This window comes from Merops nubicus, unplaced genomic scaffold (genome assembly GCF_000691845.1).
Source record: "Merops nubicus isolate BGI_N331 unplaced genomic scaffold, ASM69184v1 scaffold4358, whole genome shotgun sequence".
Lineage (NCBI taxonomy): Eukaryota > Metazoa > Chordata > Aves > Coraciiformes > Meropidae > Merops > Merops nubicus.
The window spans coordinates 9,817-25,778 of record NW_008624972.1 but is presented as its reverse complement, the minus strand read 5'-3'; the positions used below and the strand labels follow the sequence as shown (position 1 = coordinate 25,778).

General features: G+C 38.4%; 1 protein-coding gene across 1 annotated transcript in view; it reads left to right on the top strand.

Moving 5' to 3' along the window:
• The window catches only part of GRXCR1 (glutaredoxin, cysteine rich 1), a 39,427-nt gene that overhangs the window by 14,867 nt on the left and 8,598 nt on the right, over positions 1-15,962 (top strand). Inside the window, exon 3 of the mRNA XM_008945505.1 lies at positions 14,095-14,334. Coding sequence (XP_008943753.1) covers positions 14,095-14,334 — 240 coding nt within the window. The remainder of the gene's footprint in view (positions 1-14,094; positions 14,335-15,962) is intronic.

Below are 15,962 nucleotides of genomic sequence, written 5' to 3'. Positions count from 1 at the left end.
TTTTAAAATTCCTGTATCTTTCTCATGTCAAAGACACATTGCATAAATTGTTATGCTGCTGTTCTGTGAGCAGTCTTCAGAAAACTGCCTTGAAGTAAACAACTGAAGTAGAAATTTAGTTCTTTTCCTTTCCTTTTTTTTTATTTAGCACAATCATAAACCCTCATTGGGATAATTTAAAAGCTATGTCTCTAGTATTGCATAGATCAGACACGCTACTGGCGCCAAAATGAATCTAATACACAATGAATGTTCAGGCCAAAATTTAGACCTAAATTAAAAGACCTCCAAATGGCAACACAATTCATACAATAACAGGATGTTGGACATTTTTGTACACATCACAACTGTATGCTGGAGATAAATACTTGTGCAGGAAACAGTTTATCTGTGGATGCTGGAAAAAGCTTCCTGCTATCTGGATTCACAGAGATATCTTGGAGACAAATGGAAGAGCTGTGATTGTCAGTGTTTGGAATATTGCCTGGGAACTTGAAAAGCTGGTGTGAGGGCTATGGACATGCTCTGCAATGATTTTAAATATTTTGCATTTTCATTGTTGTTGATTAGGTAAATGTGTTCCCTTGAAACTACAGAATTCCTCAACAAACCTCACAGGGAGGGAGGTGGTGCTTTGAATTCATCACATTTCAGGCATAAACTGCAGCCAATACAAAGCTTTGAAGATTTTGGTTTAGTGTCTCCCTGGCTTAGCTTGTGGCTCTAGTTTGCACCAGAAAGGCAGAGGTCATCTGAAATGATGGCATTGTACGTGCTCCACGGCAATGCATGGTGGCCTTCATATGGAAGGATAAGATATGCTACTTTCAGTGATTAAGATGTCCAGAAACATGGAAACTGTGTTCACTGCAAATGTTCCTAGGTTTGTTTTGGGGATGTCTATCTGCTCAGTAGTGTGAGTCCTCTGTTGGGCTTCTGTACCATTTTGGCTGATTCATTATATGTTCAGCCCTACTGAAATGTAATAAGGAGGCATCAGCTACTTCTGAGCACCATGGAAATCTTTAGCTTCCAGCCATTCTTGAAGCCTGTCTGCAGCACAGGCTTGTAATTGTGACCTTACCATAATCTTATGAAAAGATAAGGGCTTCACTTAAATCAGTCCCTCCATAGCTGCCAGAAATGTCAAGTGTGGCTCTGAAGTACTCCCTCTTGAGGAAATACAGAAGAAAGGTTTCAAATCTCTCCTGGAGGCCTGGGGAAAACCGATTGTTAAAGTCCTCAGAGATGGCTTTGACCTGGAAGAGAGAAGAACACTCAGACTTGCTGGAGGGGAAGGGAAGCTTAGTCTGCAATCTGGTCATTTTTTCTGAAGTAAAGAGAAAGCCAAAAGGACTAGGGAAGCATGAGTTTTAAATTATATGAATTGAATACAGAAGGTATGGCAAAGCCAGAATAGGGGAACTTAGCCTGTTTTCTACACTGTATTGTAAGAGCACCCGTTGGTGACCAACATTAAAAAGAATTCTTTCGTTCATTCTTTTGATTACAACTTAAACCCCGCTACTTTTAAACCACAATCTATTGTGAATTTTCTTCCTAACTTTGTTTTAACCACAGGAGCAAATTCTAACATAATTTTCCACCAGAACTTCAGTGCTGACCACAAGGGAATTTTTGAAAAATTTTTGCAGTTTTTACCATTGAATTTTCCTGAGTTTATCTCCGCATCTGTATCTGAATGGCACAGCCTAGTTCTTAGGAAATTGAATTAAAATTTAGTCAGTGGTTCTAAATAGCATTTGTTTTATGCAGTTAAAGACCCAAGAAAGAAATCAGAGAGCTTGTATGTCCTGTAACACTGTAACACCATTTTGCAGCAGTATAGGTTGCAATTTCCTGATCCAGTGATTAAATCAAACAAAGAGAAATTGTTTATATCAGCACTCAGATTGTTCAGCTGAAAGCCATTTATCAAACATAGCAGGTAATCAAACATTAGCAAAATTAGCTTATAACTCTCCTACTAACACTGCACCTGTAGGAAAAAAAAATATTTCCCTGATTGGATGCCAGGTTACAGCACACTACAATCAGTCTTTCAACACAGAGTAGGCACAGAAGGGATATACAGAATAACTCATTGCCAAAGGAAATTCATTGTTAGGACCGGCGTTGGCTGAAATTTGCATGATGTGTTCTGTATTGGTTAAGTGTGTTCGTATTAATTATACTGTAAAACAGCTAGGAAATGTGAAAACTACTTCCCAGAAACAGCAGCATTTCCCCACTGAAAAACTGCGTTTGTTTTGCTGGAAAGAAAAGGTCTTATAGCTTAGTGATGTTCCTTGTCTCAAAAGAGCCATTTTGCAAATACTGTGTTTAAAGTAACCCCAGCACCTTTCTTCTTCTGTAGGAACTGTTGTTACTCTGAAATGAATTGATGAGAGAACAGGAGGGTAATAGATGAACAGGCCATTTGATGAGTAGCAGTAGAGCAATTTTAAAGTCTCTTTACTCCCGCTTTTCCTGATTAGTTCATTTCAGAGCTGACATTACAGTTATCACACTAACAGATGAAAGAACAAGACTGTATTGTACCATGGCCCGACTACTGAAGGCTGAGAAGCAATAGAGCTTTCACTGAAAATAAAGATCAATATAAGAAAAAACAAGTGTACTTCCCACACAGGTTGAAGCTGCTTTGCTCACCCTACAAGCAAACACTGTACTTGGTAAAATGCATGTACTGAGAAACTCCAGTGGAATTTCATCCAGGTCGAGTGTCACTGATGTGCTCAAAGAATTGTTGTTGAAGAACTAGAAAATCACTCTACAAAGTTTACTTCTGGTCAGTCTTTTTAGTGACAAATATTTTCCCTTTATATGGTGTACTCTAGGAAATACTGCAGTTTCATTTATAGTGAATGCCTTGTGAATGGCAGAGCATTACTTCCATTGCATTTACTTTTACAGGGCTGAATCTCAGTTTATCAATTTGAACTTGCCAAAAAACTCCAAATGTGTCTATATCATTAGTCAAACTAATTGATATTAAAAAATCATCTCAGAGTAATGCTTTATAATGATTGATGTACTCAAACTAAAGCAATGGAACAAAACCTAAATCGTGATACTAAGTGCTTCTTAATCCAGGGAGTATTTGGCTCTGGACTCATATTTTGTAGGTGAGATCATAAGGCTGAAAGATAGCATAGCAGGTTTCAGCTGTCTATTTTGATGTGAGATCCCACAGCACACTTTGCAAATGAAGGGGGAATTTATCATATGCCTTGCTGAAACTTTGTTTAGATCTTTCCTGACCGCTGCCTTAAAATTGCACAGGGAGTTTCCTGCTCTAAATGGCAAAGAATCATAGAACGGTTTGGGCTGGAAGGAACCCCCAAAGGCCATTTAGTCTAACCCTACTGCAGTGAGCAGGGATATCTTTCAGTAGATCAGGTTGCTCAGAGCCCTGTCCAACCTGACCTTGAATGTCTCCAGGACTGGGGCACCTACCACCTCTCTGGGCAACCTATACCAGAGGTTTACCACTCTTGGTGTAAAATATGTCTTCCTTATCTCTAGCCTAAATCTACCTTCTCTTAGTTTAAAACCATTACACCTTGTCCTGTCACTACAGGCCTTGCTAAAAAGACTGTCCTCATCCTTCCTGTAGGCCCCCTTTAAATACTGGAAGGATGCAATAAGGTCTCCCTGGAGCCTTTGAGCCTTTTCTTCTTCATGCTGAGTAACACCAAATCTCTCAGCCTTTCTTTGAAGGAGAGATGTTCCAGACCCCTGATTATTTTTACGACCTTTCTCTGGACTTGCTCTAACAGGGTGCATGGAGGTCCCATTCCTCTGCTGTGCCAGCTGCACCACTGAACTTGGTGTCATCTGCAAATTTGCTGAGGATTAACTCAATCCCACTATGTCACTGATCAAGGTATTAAATAGCACTGGTCCCAGTTCAGACCCCACAGGGACACCACTTGCCACTGACCTCCACCTGGACATCAAGCCCCATTGACCAGTACCTGCTGGATGCCTCCATCAAACCAATTCCCTATCCACCAAACAGTCCACCCATCCATAGCTCTTCCCTTGTCCACTGATGTAATCACTCTATCATAGAAGGCCACGAGGTTGGTTTGGCAGGGCTTGCCCTTGTTGAAACCATGCTGGCTGTCTCGAAACACCCCACTTTATATGCCTTGGCATAGCTTTTCAGAGGATCTGTTCCACGATCTTCCCAGGCACAGAAGTGAGGCTGACAGGTCAGTAGTTCCCAGGGGCCACCTTCCTTCCCTTTTAAAAAATTATTTCCTTTTTCCAGTTCACCTGAATGCCATGACTTTAAAAGTATCATGGAAGGTGGATTGGCAACTATGTCAGCCAATATCCTCAGGACTCTAGAATGCATCCCATCATATTATGGGATACATATGCTCCTGGCTATTCTTTAGGGATAGTTCTTCACACTATCTATTTCTTGATGTAGAGAGCAATGCATCCACCTCTCCTTCCTCACCTGTCCCTTCTGAAAAGCCTAAAGCTATCAATAGCTGCACTCCAGTTATGGGATTCATCCCACCAAGTTTCAGTTATGGCAACCAGATCAGAGCTTTCTAACTACATGGTGGCTTCTAACCACTCTTGTCTGTTGCCCATGCTGCATGTGTGTCTATCTGTCCTAAAAATAATTGCATATCATTTTTGCATAGTGACTGCACTGGTTGATGAAAATTTTTCTGAAATTGGTTTCTCTGATTGAAATTATGACTGTACTGAATTATGTGTCAGATTTTTCTGATATGGATGGAATCATAAAAGATTTTCTTTGTGGTGGTAGCGGAAGTTACTGGCAGTCCAGTTTATACAGGCCAGCTGTGAAATGATTACTTGTGGGATCACTTGTCTGGCTTTAATATTTTAATGCTATTTGCTTTGTGTTTCCTAACATTGTATTTTTCTTTGTGTCTTTATCATGCTGATGAGAGGGGAGGAGGATGCTAGCAAATTGAATCAGAGATCTCTGCAACAATGAAGGGTTTTTAAATAATGAAAAAAGCATATAAAGTCAATTAAGAACTATCCATGATTCATTTCTTACTGCCATTACTGGATTATCTGAGAAAGATTTTTCAGCTGCATTTTAAGGATAGCGTAACAACATTTTGTCAATTAACACTAATTATATTTCATTTATAAGCAACATTTTTGGCAATTACATTAATAGATACGTAAACAACATTTGATGAGGAGTCTATCATTTGAAGATTTTCCACAAAGCACCATGTTTGAGAGCTTTGCATGGAATCTGAATAAAGGAAACCACATTTTGGCAATTTTCTGTTATCGTTTGTTTCCAGGGCAATATTTTGCTCATTATTACTCCTTGCTATAAGACTTTATTCTATTACTCTCCATGCATAGATGCAATTAACTGCTCCAAAAAAGGGGATATAAGCTATAACAGTTTGCTGAGCTGTGGTCTGATCTTCTAAATGCTTGCATTTTATCAGCTATAAAATACATTACTCTGCTAAATAGGCAGCATAAGATACTCCAGGGATCAGAAATACCCTACCATTTCTTTTAAGTCACTGTATCCTTTGGAGAGAAATAAAGGATGAGATCTACTAATTTGAAGGGGACTCTAAGGTACAGAAGACAGAAACACTCAACTAGTGTAAACAGCTCAGCTATTACCTGTGTTAACCTACGCCCCAGGTGCCAAGACTACCACAAGTAGCTTCGTAGATGTTCCAGGACAGACTAGGTACATCTTGTCTGGCTACAGGACTCTTCTGCTGAATACAGGAATAATTCAAAGAACAGCACAATGTGAAAGGTGATTGTTAGACACTCCTTTTTCACATAGCTTCTGGTGCCTCATATAAACTGCTAAGGACAAAAATATTTTCAGTAGTTTTTGCTGCTTCCTCATCAGTTTTTGGGGGCAGTGTCCTTGTGCAATAAAGAAATGTTTCTCCTGTCTTACAAACCTATGTAACATTTCAAAGGATCTTCCCAGAGACTGTCTCTTTTTTTTCTCTAGGAAGACTTTCTCAGAGATGTCAAATTGGTTAAATATCAAGAGAGGTAAATAAAGAATGAGCAAGCAAAAGAGAGAAACAGACATATCACAGTGTTGTTTCATCTGAGGAGAACGGCAGACTAGGTTAGAATTACAGGATTATCTTTTGCATCTTATTTTCAAAGGTTTCTTTTATTTCTATAATATGCAGAACGGTATAAATAAACTAATAAGAAAATACTGATAAAGTCTTCAAACACTTGATAAATAAAATTCAATTAGGCAGGGACAGATATGGATCTTCTTTCGACTAATTTTAACACCGTAATAAATTGTGCCCTGGGTGACTTGCACAGCATTGCTGTGCCTTGTGGAACAGGAGCTGCTTTTTTTTTCCCTAGAGCCAGTGCCACACCTGTAGCAGGTAGTTTGACTTTAGAAAGTCTACACAGGCAGAGGGATCAGGGTCTAGCAGAGACCATGAACCCTAAGGAGATAAATAGTTCTCTTATCTGAGCTCAGGTCACCTGAGAGCAGGTAGCCTGCTTGTATGGGTGTGTGCTGGATGAATGGTAATAAGGACAGTGGGAGGTGAGCTCAATTGAAGTCTTTGTACCTTCTGAACTTGCCAATAGCTGAAGCATTACAAAGAGCAGGGAGAGGCAGGGTCATGCCCTGTACTCCTTTGTTGTGGTATCGTAGGTATTTTTTTTGTGCTTTGAAGTGAAAAATATCTTGACAACCTCTGAACAGAGGTCTGTGCCAGAAGGTATGTGGGAAGGTGTGCAGTGGCAGAAAAAAAAAAAAAGATATGATGTTATATTGTATTATTTGAGGAACAGAAAGGGTAAGAGGAAGTACAGGCAGGTGACAGGTAGTACAGGCAGACAAAAGTCACACAAGTATTTGTGCTATTTTAAAAGCTGAGAAAAACAGTGACCTGGCCACTTTCTTGGGGAAAGCAAAACCAGTATCTGTGTTTGGGAGTGTCCCAGGCTTTCTGGCTACCTTGTTTAGGAGTGCAGCTCTTGATGCCCTCAGTTGTTATTTGGTGTTGATAGACCTTCCCATCTTGTTGATGGCTATGAAGATGATAACTGATGATATCATTCCACTGTCCCAGGGGGTCACAGACTCCAATCTCTACACTTATAGTCCCTGTAATTACCAAAACTGGATGAGAAAAAATGTAGTGTTTTTTAAGCTATGTATTTAAGAGGTCAGTGCATGCTTTGACTTGAATATACGACTAGCAAAGTTGCAGAAATGTTGTCTTTATTCTACAGAGCTTTACTAAAATGCAGTTTTCTGAATTTTGTTGGAAGAAGTCTTCTGAGTAGCAAATCAATTCTTCCTGAGAAATGCCATTAAATCTTTAATTTGAACCAGGTGACCGACAATGACAGACTGGTTCACAACTCCATTAACATTGTACTATGTTGTGATGGGAAATATCGGAGTTTTTTACTAGAACACAGACCTTCAGTCTCCAGCCATCTCATTCAATGAATGTTGCACATTTTCATCTAAAAAGTGACACGATGAAAAGTATGTTTTTCCTTAAATGCTATACATTGTTGAAAACATACATGTCTTGATGCAGTGCCATGCAGAAAAAAATAGAAGCATTTTGATTATAGCTTTTTACTTTAAAATAATCTTTCAGAAGATATTCAATAGTTTTAGCGTACATTTTGAAAGCCTTTTAAAACTCAAAAGACAGGAAAAGCTTTTCAAACTTGCAGAAATTAGATATTTAAACTGATCTTTTTCCTGCAGAATACCTTCAACAAGAAACTAGTAGCTGTTTTCTTCTCTTCTGTTTCTGAGTGGAAAATAAACAAAAAGCCCCAAACAGACTGTAGTCAGAAAATTAGTGTCAGACCATCATTCTTTTTGCCACTCAGTTGTTGATATTAATTCAAGCTATTAGCTGTACAACACCAATTATGTAACGAGCAGCTTAATTCAAAACAAAAATAATTTAAATAACAATTTAACATAAATTTAAATTATTTTATGTTAATTTTTTTAATGTAAATTTAACATAAAAATATATATGTATGCACAAATATATATGTTTTCTTTAGATGACAAATGCTGCATTTACTTACTGAAGCATCACTGGTGCAGGGTTTGTAATGTGCTCTAGATTCCTCCCTCAGCTTACTTAATGGACAGCAGATACCTCTGTCAGTCTGACAGTATCTAATTACAGAGCTAAGAGGTGCATATTTCTGTAGAACACTCTGAGGTGTTGAAAGATGATATTCTGAGACAGAGAAGGGCATATCAACCATTGATTTAGGTCACAGAAGCTATTCACTACTGTATGAGTAACATTAGTTGAATGTTATATCCGAGCAGAGTAAAAACCTTTAAAAATCTTACATGTGATAAAGGTTGGCATTAACATTTCAACTTTTGCCAAGGTGCTATACCAGCCCATTAATGTTAGCAGATGACTATTCTGCTTTTGCTAGAATACGGTTGCTCACATAATGCATGTAATGCAAAGTATCTAGTGGGTTTGAAGTTGTTTTTTTTTTTTTTTTCTTTTGCATTTGTTACTTTATGCTTTAAAATAAGTTGGTGTAAATTTGTAAATAAATTAGATACGGATAAGAATGTAAATAGCTATTATTTTTACACCAATTAAGTTAAAACATGTTTATAGCTTCTATTCAGGATTGGGATAAAAAAACCCAACAGCATGACTACTTTTGTAGTGTTGCTGTCATAATTTTCATTTGCAATCAAATAAAATTGAGGTAAAGATCATGAGTATTTCCCTTACTGCTGGGCTTCTCTTTTTACTTGCTTGCAGACACAGTCATATACAAGTGTTTTCAAAATGAAAATGTTACCACTGTTTTATGAGCAGTCACTTTATGCCCCAAGCTCCAGCAGTGGTCCTTACATCACAGATAGAAAAACTAGAACATTGTCCTGGACCACATCCTCCGGTTTGAATTTGGCCAGCTCTTAGCTGGGCACCAAAAGACCCGTGCTATGATTTTTGGTCCAAAGATAAAAAGCGTCTCAAAGTCAGCAAGGCAGACATAAAAATGTCATGAAAGATATTAAAGAAAATTTGTAGCCTTGGGAAAGCAATTAATGGCAAATATGCTGAAGAAATATCCTAGTATAATTATTCAGTAATTAATTTTATAAAATCCTCTAACAAATAAGAGTGTGAGTGTTATCTGCTCAGACTGGGAGGACTGGTCAGGGCCAGGATCAGTAGAGAAACATGGACCCTTTTTGCTGACATTTCAGTTCCAGCTGCATCCGGGAGTCAGAGATAGGATACAGGGCTGAAGGTCTGAACCCAGAGCTGTCTGGGAGTTTTCTGGTGTACATTTTTAACCGGCTTTCAGAAGGACCATGGAAGCACCTGACTGTTATACTAAGGGCTACTGAGGTCTGTTGTTACTGTCATGGCAGTTGTAAATTCTCAAACACTTATTTTAGGAGTATGATTCCCAAATAGTTCATATTTCTTCAGCTACAGTAATACACTAGTTTGCTTTTTTCTTTTTTTTTTTTTAAAGTATCCCCAAATATTGAAACAACTTGGAGATTCACATATTCTGTAATACGTTTGTTGTTGTAGACTTACACTGGTTACCAGGATTTCGTCCAAAAAATGTTCAAAATATCATTTCTCAGTGACCTTCTCTTCTGCCTGTTTTGGTATTTACTTTGTTTTGTTTCATTGTCTTTTTGTCATATTTTTCATTGTTTTACTCCTACATTTGTACTACTCTTCCCCTGCCAGTATCCTGACATTTTTAGGCTTTGGTTTCTTATCTACTTTTGGTTATTTCTATGTTGTGGTTTTTTTTTTTTTTTTTTTTTAATGCTAAGCTTTTTTATTTTTTTAATGTACGTAGTCTAATAGGATGATATCCCTCTTGCTGTTTGCAGAAGACTTGGTCAGTTAATGACTACATTTAGTTACAACCATGTCAGATGCCAGTGGGATGGCAGAAGGATATGTTTCCCTCAGCTGTACACCAAGGTGTAACTCCTCACTTGCAAAAGCTCTGACCTACATGGTAGAGAAGTCCGAAGAAAGACTGAGTCAGGCATGAAATAAGAAAGATGTTTTGATTTTCTCATATTCAACCATGAACAGGATTAACTGGTGTAACAGTTGCTTTTCCACTCTAGACTACGAAAAAAAAAGGGCAGCTGTTCTTAAGTCACTGGGATTGGCATCTGTGCCATGATGTGATGAAGGTCATGCTGCTGCTGTTGCTGCCTACTTGGCACTCTCAAGGAAAATGCAAGGTCTTCAGCTCTTGATGCAGTAAAACAAACACTGCCTTTAGACACTGGGGGAGGTGTCAGCACTCTGCTGTGAAGCTAAGAGCTGTAAATGATGTAGAGGATTGTTTCTAAAGCAACATTATTTCCCTTTGAAACCTTAAATCCCTTCTTTGGCAGTCTTTCTACATCACACTTTCTCTGAAGCACACTTTTGGCCCATGTGCATGGGGTTTTCTGGATCTGACACAAAAGTTGCCACCTCAGGCCAAATTATTTCCATAAGCTTCAGGATTTTATGAGAATCTCACTTACAGGAAGTATGAAAAAATGGTTGATGTAAGTTGCTCCAGATCTTTTGGCTAATTCACTTGTTGAACACCCATAGCCTGAGTAAAATTTTGTCTCTCCCATTTACTAGAGAAATACTTCCCATTTACCTTCAGCTAAATTATGTGTGTTTGTAGAGCTATACGAGATGATTCTAACTTGAAGTTTGTTATGCAAAATTGTAAAAATTCATTTTCTAAAGTGTCTTTCTATTAGTTTGTTTACATTGGTTGTCATTTACTATGTTTCTGCCATAGTTCCAGCCTAGGAAGGAAAAACGCAATGTTCAAATGTTATTCTGCTGATTTACTTCAAGAGCATATTCTGGTCACTATTACAGACTGTAGCCATTGAATTGGGTAGCAAAATAAGAGTTGGGACAGACTCATTAAGAAAAAAACATGCAAATCTCTAACTGCCTTGAATCCTATTTTTAACTATCAGTGTCGTTCTAGGCAGGTGACAGGAAGGATTCTCCTCATATGATGAAGTCCTGTCAAGGACAATGTCTGTGCCTTTCTAGCATGGAAAACAAGGTGTTTACTTAATATTTCCCTAACGAATTATCTAGTCAAAGTTATTTGGAATGGTATTTCTTCAAGGCCACATTAGGGAAAAATAAAGGAATAAACACATAAGTGACTCTGTGTACACACCTTCCACTTGATATCTTTCCAGATCACTTTACAACTTTACATTTTTCCGACTCTTCAGCTGCTTATTTGTATGCTGCAGGGACACCACAGTCCTGATGCTTCCCTAGATAATGACAGTCTGTATCTATGCTGCCTCTGGTGTCTGGGAATAAACAGCATTACAGATTAGAACTATGAAGGAACAAGAATTTCCATCCTTTTGAAGAGTTCTGCACTTCAACATCTATTTTCACTCTACAGAGGAGGAAAAATTGAGTATGTGAAGTTATCTTTTTAGGGAATACTTTAAGAACTACTTTTGGTTACATCTGAAAAGGTGAACTATTCTTCCTTTCAGCACATGTGGTTACTAAAATATTTGGCAGTGTTTATGTAGTGTATTTGTCTTTTAAGTAAAGGATGAGCTAATCCTCTCACTTGAATGTGTGAACAATATGCTAGAGAAGAGTCAATGCTGCAGCAGCAGTATAACAGATTTGCAACCCAGAAAACAGGCTGGAGAAAAGTAGCCAAATTTTATATCGTTCCTAAAATTGAACTTCTGACATCCATTCCAAGAGAAACAAATGCTGGCCTATCAGAACATGCTTCCTTCACAGTATGGAAAACTGTTACATTACATATGTTTACAATTATACTTCCAGTTGTCTATAAGTGACCCGTGAAATCTGTTTTTCCTGAGATCACTTCACCATATGTTGAACCTTGTAAGCACCTTTCTCAGCAGGATATGCTTCTTGCATTTATTTTTTTCTTTTTTTCATTTACATAGTAAGATAAATCATTACTTTGTTATGTGGCAAAATCTGCAATGGCGTTTGCCCAATTTTATAGTTGTATCTTTACAGTTATTGCATGACATAGTTAAAAAATGATCTGTCCACCCATCAAAGGTTATTTTCCATGGATTGCTACAGTATGTTACAGGTATCCTTGCAGTTTATTTTCCAGCTTGTGTTTTTACTCCTGGAATACTGCTGAAATAATTAAGTATAATTTGCTGAATATAATGGCCAATTCAAAAAGCTTGGAAACATCTTACCATTTTTTAAAAAACCTAGGATATTAGCTATATCTAAACATAATATCTTTAGAGCAGTGATTCTCAGGCTTTTTGAAAATGTACCACTCTCTCTTGGGCAAACTAAACGCTGTAGTATTTACACTGCCTAATTTTTTTTCATCCCAGAAAGAAAAGATGTGACATAAATTTTACGTATGAGGAAGTGGGGTAAAAAGTCAAATCCGAATTTTAATATGAAACATTTTACAGCCTAGGGAACTGCTTTCCCTAGCTGCAGTGGGCTTTGAACCAGACTCTGAGTATACACAGAATGTACTTTTTAGTTGTCGATTGGATGTTAGGGTAATTTGACATTGATCCACACTAAAAATTAGACTGTTCCCTCTGCAGTCATGATCTAGTTCAGCATGTAGAAACCTAAAGTATTCTAAGTTAATATTGGTTCATGGATGTGATTAAGCTTAGATTAGGCTCCTGTCCTTGCTTAAAGGAAGCTGTCAACAACACCTGAGCTAGCAAGTTTAGCCTTAATGTGGGTACTGCCATACTGTGTTTGTGCAAACGTGGGTCACAGTTACAGCAGAGTCATAGAATCAGACAGGCCAGAGGGATGGGAGGCCATCCAGAGGGACTTGGACAGGCTGGAGAGGTGGGCTCAGGTGAACCTCATGAGGTTCAACAAGACCAAGTGCAGGGTCCTGCATCTGGGGAGGGGCAACCAACATTACCAATACAGGCTGGGAGAAGACATGATGGAGAACAGTCCATTGGAGAAAGACTTGGGGGTACTAGTATATTAAAAGCTGGACATGAGCCACCAATGTGCAGCAGCAACCCAGAAGGCCAATGAAATCCTGGGCTGCATCAAAAGAAACATGGCCAGCAGATGGAGAGAGGTGATCCTGCTCCTCTGCCCTGCCCTGGTGAGACCTCACCTGGAGTCCTGTGTCCAGCTCTGGAGTCCCCAGCACAAGAAGGACGTGGACCTGTTGGAGCATGTTCAGCAGAGAGCCACAAAAATGATCCGAGGGCTGGAGCAGCTCTCCTGTGAGGACAGGCTGAGGGAGTTGGGATTGTTCAGCCTGGAGAAGAGGAGGCTCCAGGGGAAACTTATAGCAACCTTCCATTACCTGAGAGGGGCCTACAAGAAAGCTGGGGAGGGACTATTCACAAGGGTTTGTAGTGACAGGATGAGGGGCAATGGCTTTAAGCTAGAAAAGGGGAGATTTAGGTTAGACATTAGGAAAAAGTTCTTCACTATGAAGGTGATAGATCTCTGGAATAGGTTGCCCAGACAGGTGGTGGAGGCCCCATCCCTGAAGACATTCAAGATCAGGCTGGATGAAGCTCTGAGTAGCTTGATCTAGCTGGAGATGTCCCTGCTTATGGCAGAGGAGTTGCACTAGATGACCTTTGGAGGTCCCTTCCATCCCAGACATTCTGTGATTCTATGACATGAACAAAATGGTGATGATTTATTCACATTTGGAAGTCCACCAGGATCAAAACTACATTTGTTTCTTGAAAATGTTTAACTTGACTTCACATCTCTAAAACTTTCCTAGAAAAGTAAAGTTGTACCTCACCTAGATAAGCAGCTTAAACTGCCTTGAGTTGGCGATTGTAAGAACTTACTTCTTCCCCTTCCATCTCTACATTTGCAAAAAAGTAAATGTCAGATTTTGTTTTCTAGATGCAATTTTTTTTCCTTCATTATTTTTAACAGTATTTTTAATGAAATTACTCAATATTCAGAAGCTATTAACAGCTTACTTAATGTAATGGGAACTATTCTTTTTCTCCCCCAGGTCTCAACAGTTCTAGAATTTGGGCGCATAGTAATTTATACTACTAGCCTTCGTGTGGTGAGAACAACTTTTGAAAGATGTGAACTGGTTAGAAAGATCTTTCAAAATCACAGAGTTAAATTTGAAGAAAAAAACATTGCTCTGAACAGTGATTATGGAAAAGAACTAGATGAAAGATGCAGGAGGGTCTGTGAAGTTCCCTCACTCCCTGTTGTGTTTATCGATGGCCATTATCTTGGGGTAAGTAAAGCATAAGCCTATCTTTTATTCTGCAGTCTGGAAAAACAGATGAAAATCTTGATGAATGAGGAGCAGGGTTTTTAGAAAATTGCTTGCAATGCTGGAATGATGGGAACAATCAAAGACAGATATTCTTTTGTGGTATGTGCTGTACAGATCCACACTCATTAGGTTTGATCTGAAGATGAAAAAGATTACTGGGGAAAGGTTATCAAGAGAGAAATAAGAGGCAGCAATACAATCTAAGATATCCTGTGTTTTTTTAAAAACAGCTTATCTTTGTTGCTGGAGCCATGAAAATCTAGATTTATTTTTTTTTCCATGGGAATCTGTATGCATGATTGACTCAGGAAGATGAACAGACAGAGCATAAGCCTGTCATTTAGTAATATCTGTATTGGATATGAAGCTAACACCTTGGGGTGTCAGACATTAAACATGCATTCTATTTTTTTCTGGTCTGTATCAGGATGTGTAATAACTGAACACTGTTTTATGTACAGAATTAGTTGATACTTAACTTTAGAAAATTCTAACACTAGAAGAGAGAGAAAACCAGCCCAACTCTGCCTTGTTGCAAGACACGAGCTCCAAATGCAAAACTAAAATCCAAATTTGTACTCGAGTATTCTGGGTCTAAAAATCTGTTGATATTTGAAATCACCTTTCAGGCCAGCCTATACTTTCAAAATGTATTTCTCAAACTGAAAAAAAACCCAAACAGAGTTTAACAGAAAAAATTCTGGAAAGTGGCACAAAGAAAACAGCTTGAGAGCTCAAGAGAAGGTATTCGTCTCAAGGGATAAAGAACTAGCAATTAGCACCAACAGTGAGACTGTGATTTGTGAAGGCAAACTATATTTAAACACAGTGGGTTTATTGTGTTTGTATTGCTTAACACTTTCATTTTCACAGAAAAATTAAGTACCAAAATGAAATGTAATCAACCACCAGGCATAATTGATATTTGCCCTATATAAACTCTCAATTCCCCTTTCTCTCCTCTCTCCCCATCTCCTTCCTCACTCTCTGTGTGCTCTGCATGAACACTGTAAAAAATGCATTCACTAGCACAGGGCTCAACAGACCACTACAGCAACTGCAAAATCATCTGTGTGCACAATATTAGCAGACAGTGTTTTTTACTTCATTGTAGAGGATGTTCTTATCAAAAAAACAGAGTTGGGGAGTTCTCTAGCCAGGCATAAGCAGAGGTTTTTGTCCAAAAGCAGCTTAAAATTCATCAGGAGTCAGACTGAGATTCACTCATCTAATTATCATGTTAAAAATCAAAGTATTGAGTTATGATGGACTCCAAGAAAATCTCTGTCCATGTGGGATCAATTTGTCAGAAGAATCCAGTTAAAATACTAGAATGGATTGAATAAATTATTTGCTCAGCTGGAGGTGAACCCTGGGTGCAGTAGTTTTTGTATAATGGATGGCCTATTAGTTCACTGCTGCCTTTTTTTTTTTTTTTTTTGTGAAGATCAAGAGAAACTTGTCCTTTGACAGATGAGCAACAGTGTAACAAGTAATGCAATCTCATTAAAACTAAGTATTGTATGACATACTTTGGAGAGGTCCAGAAAAGAAGACAAGTGAATTAGGAAGCTAGCTGTCTGTGA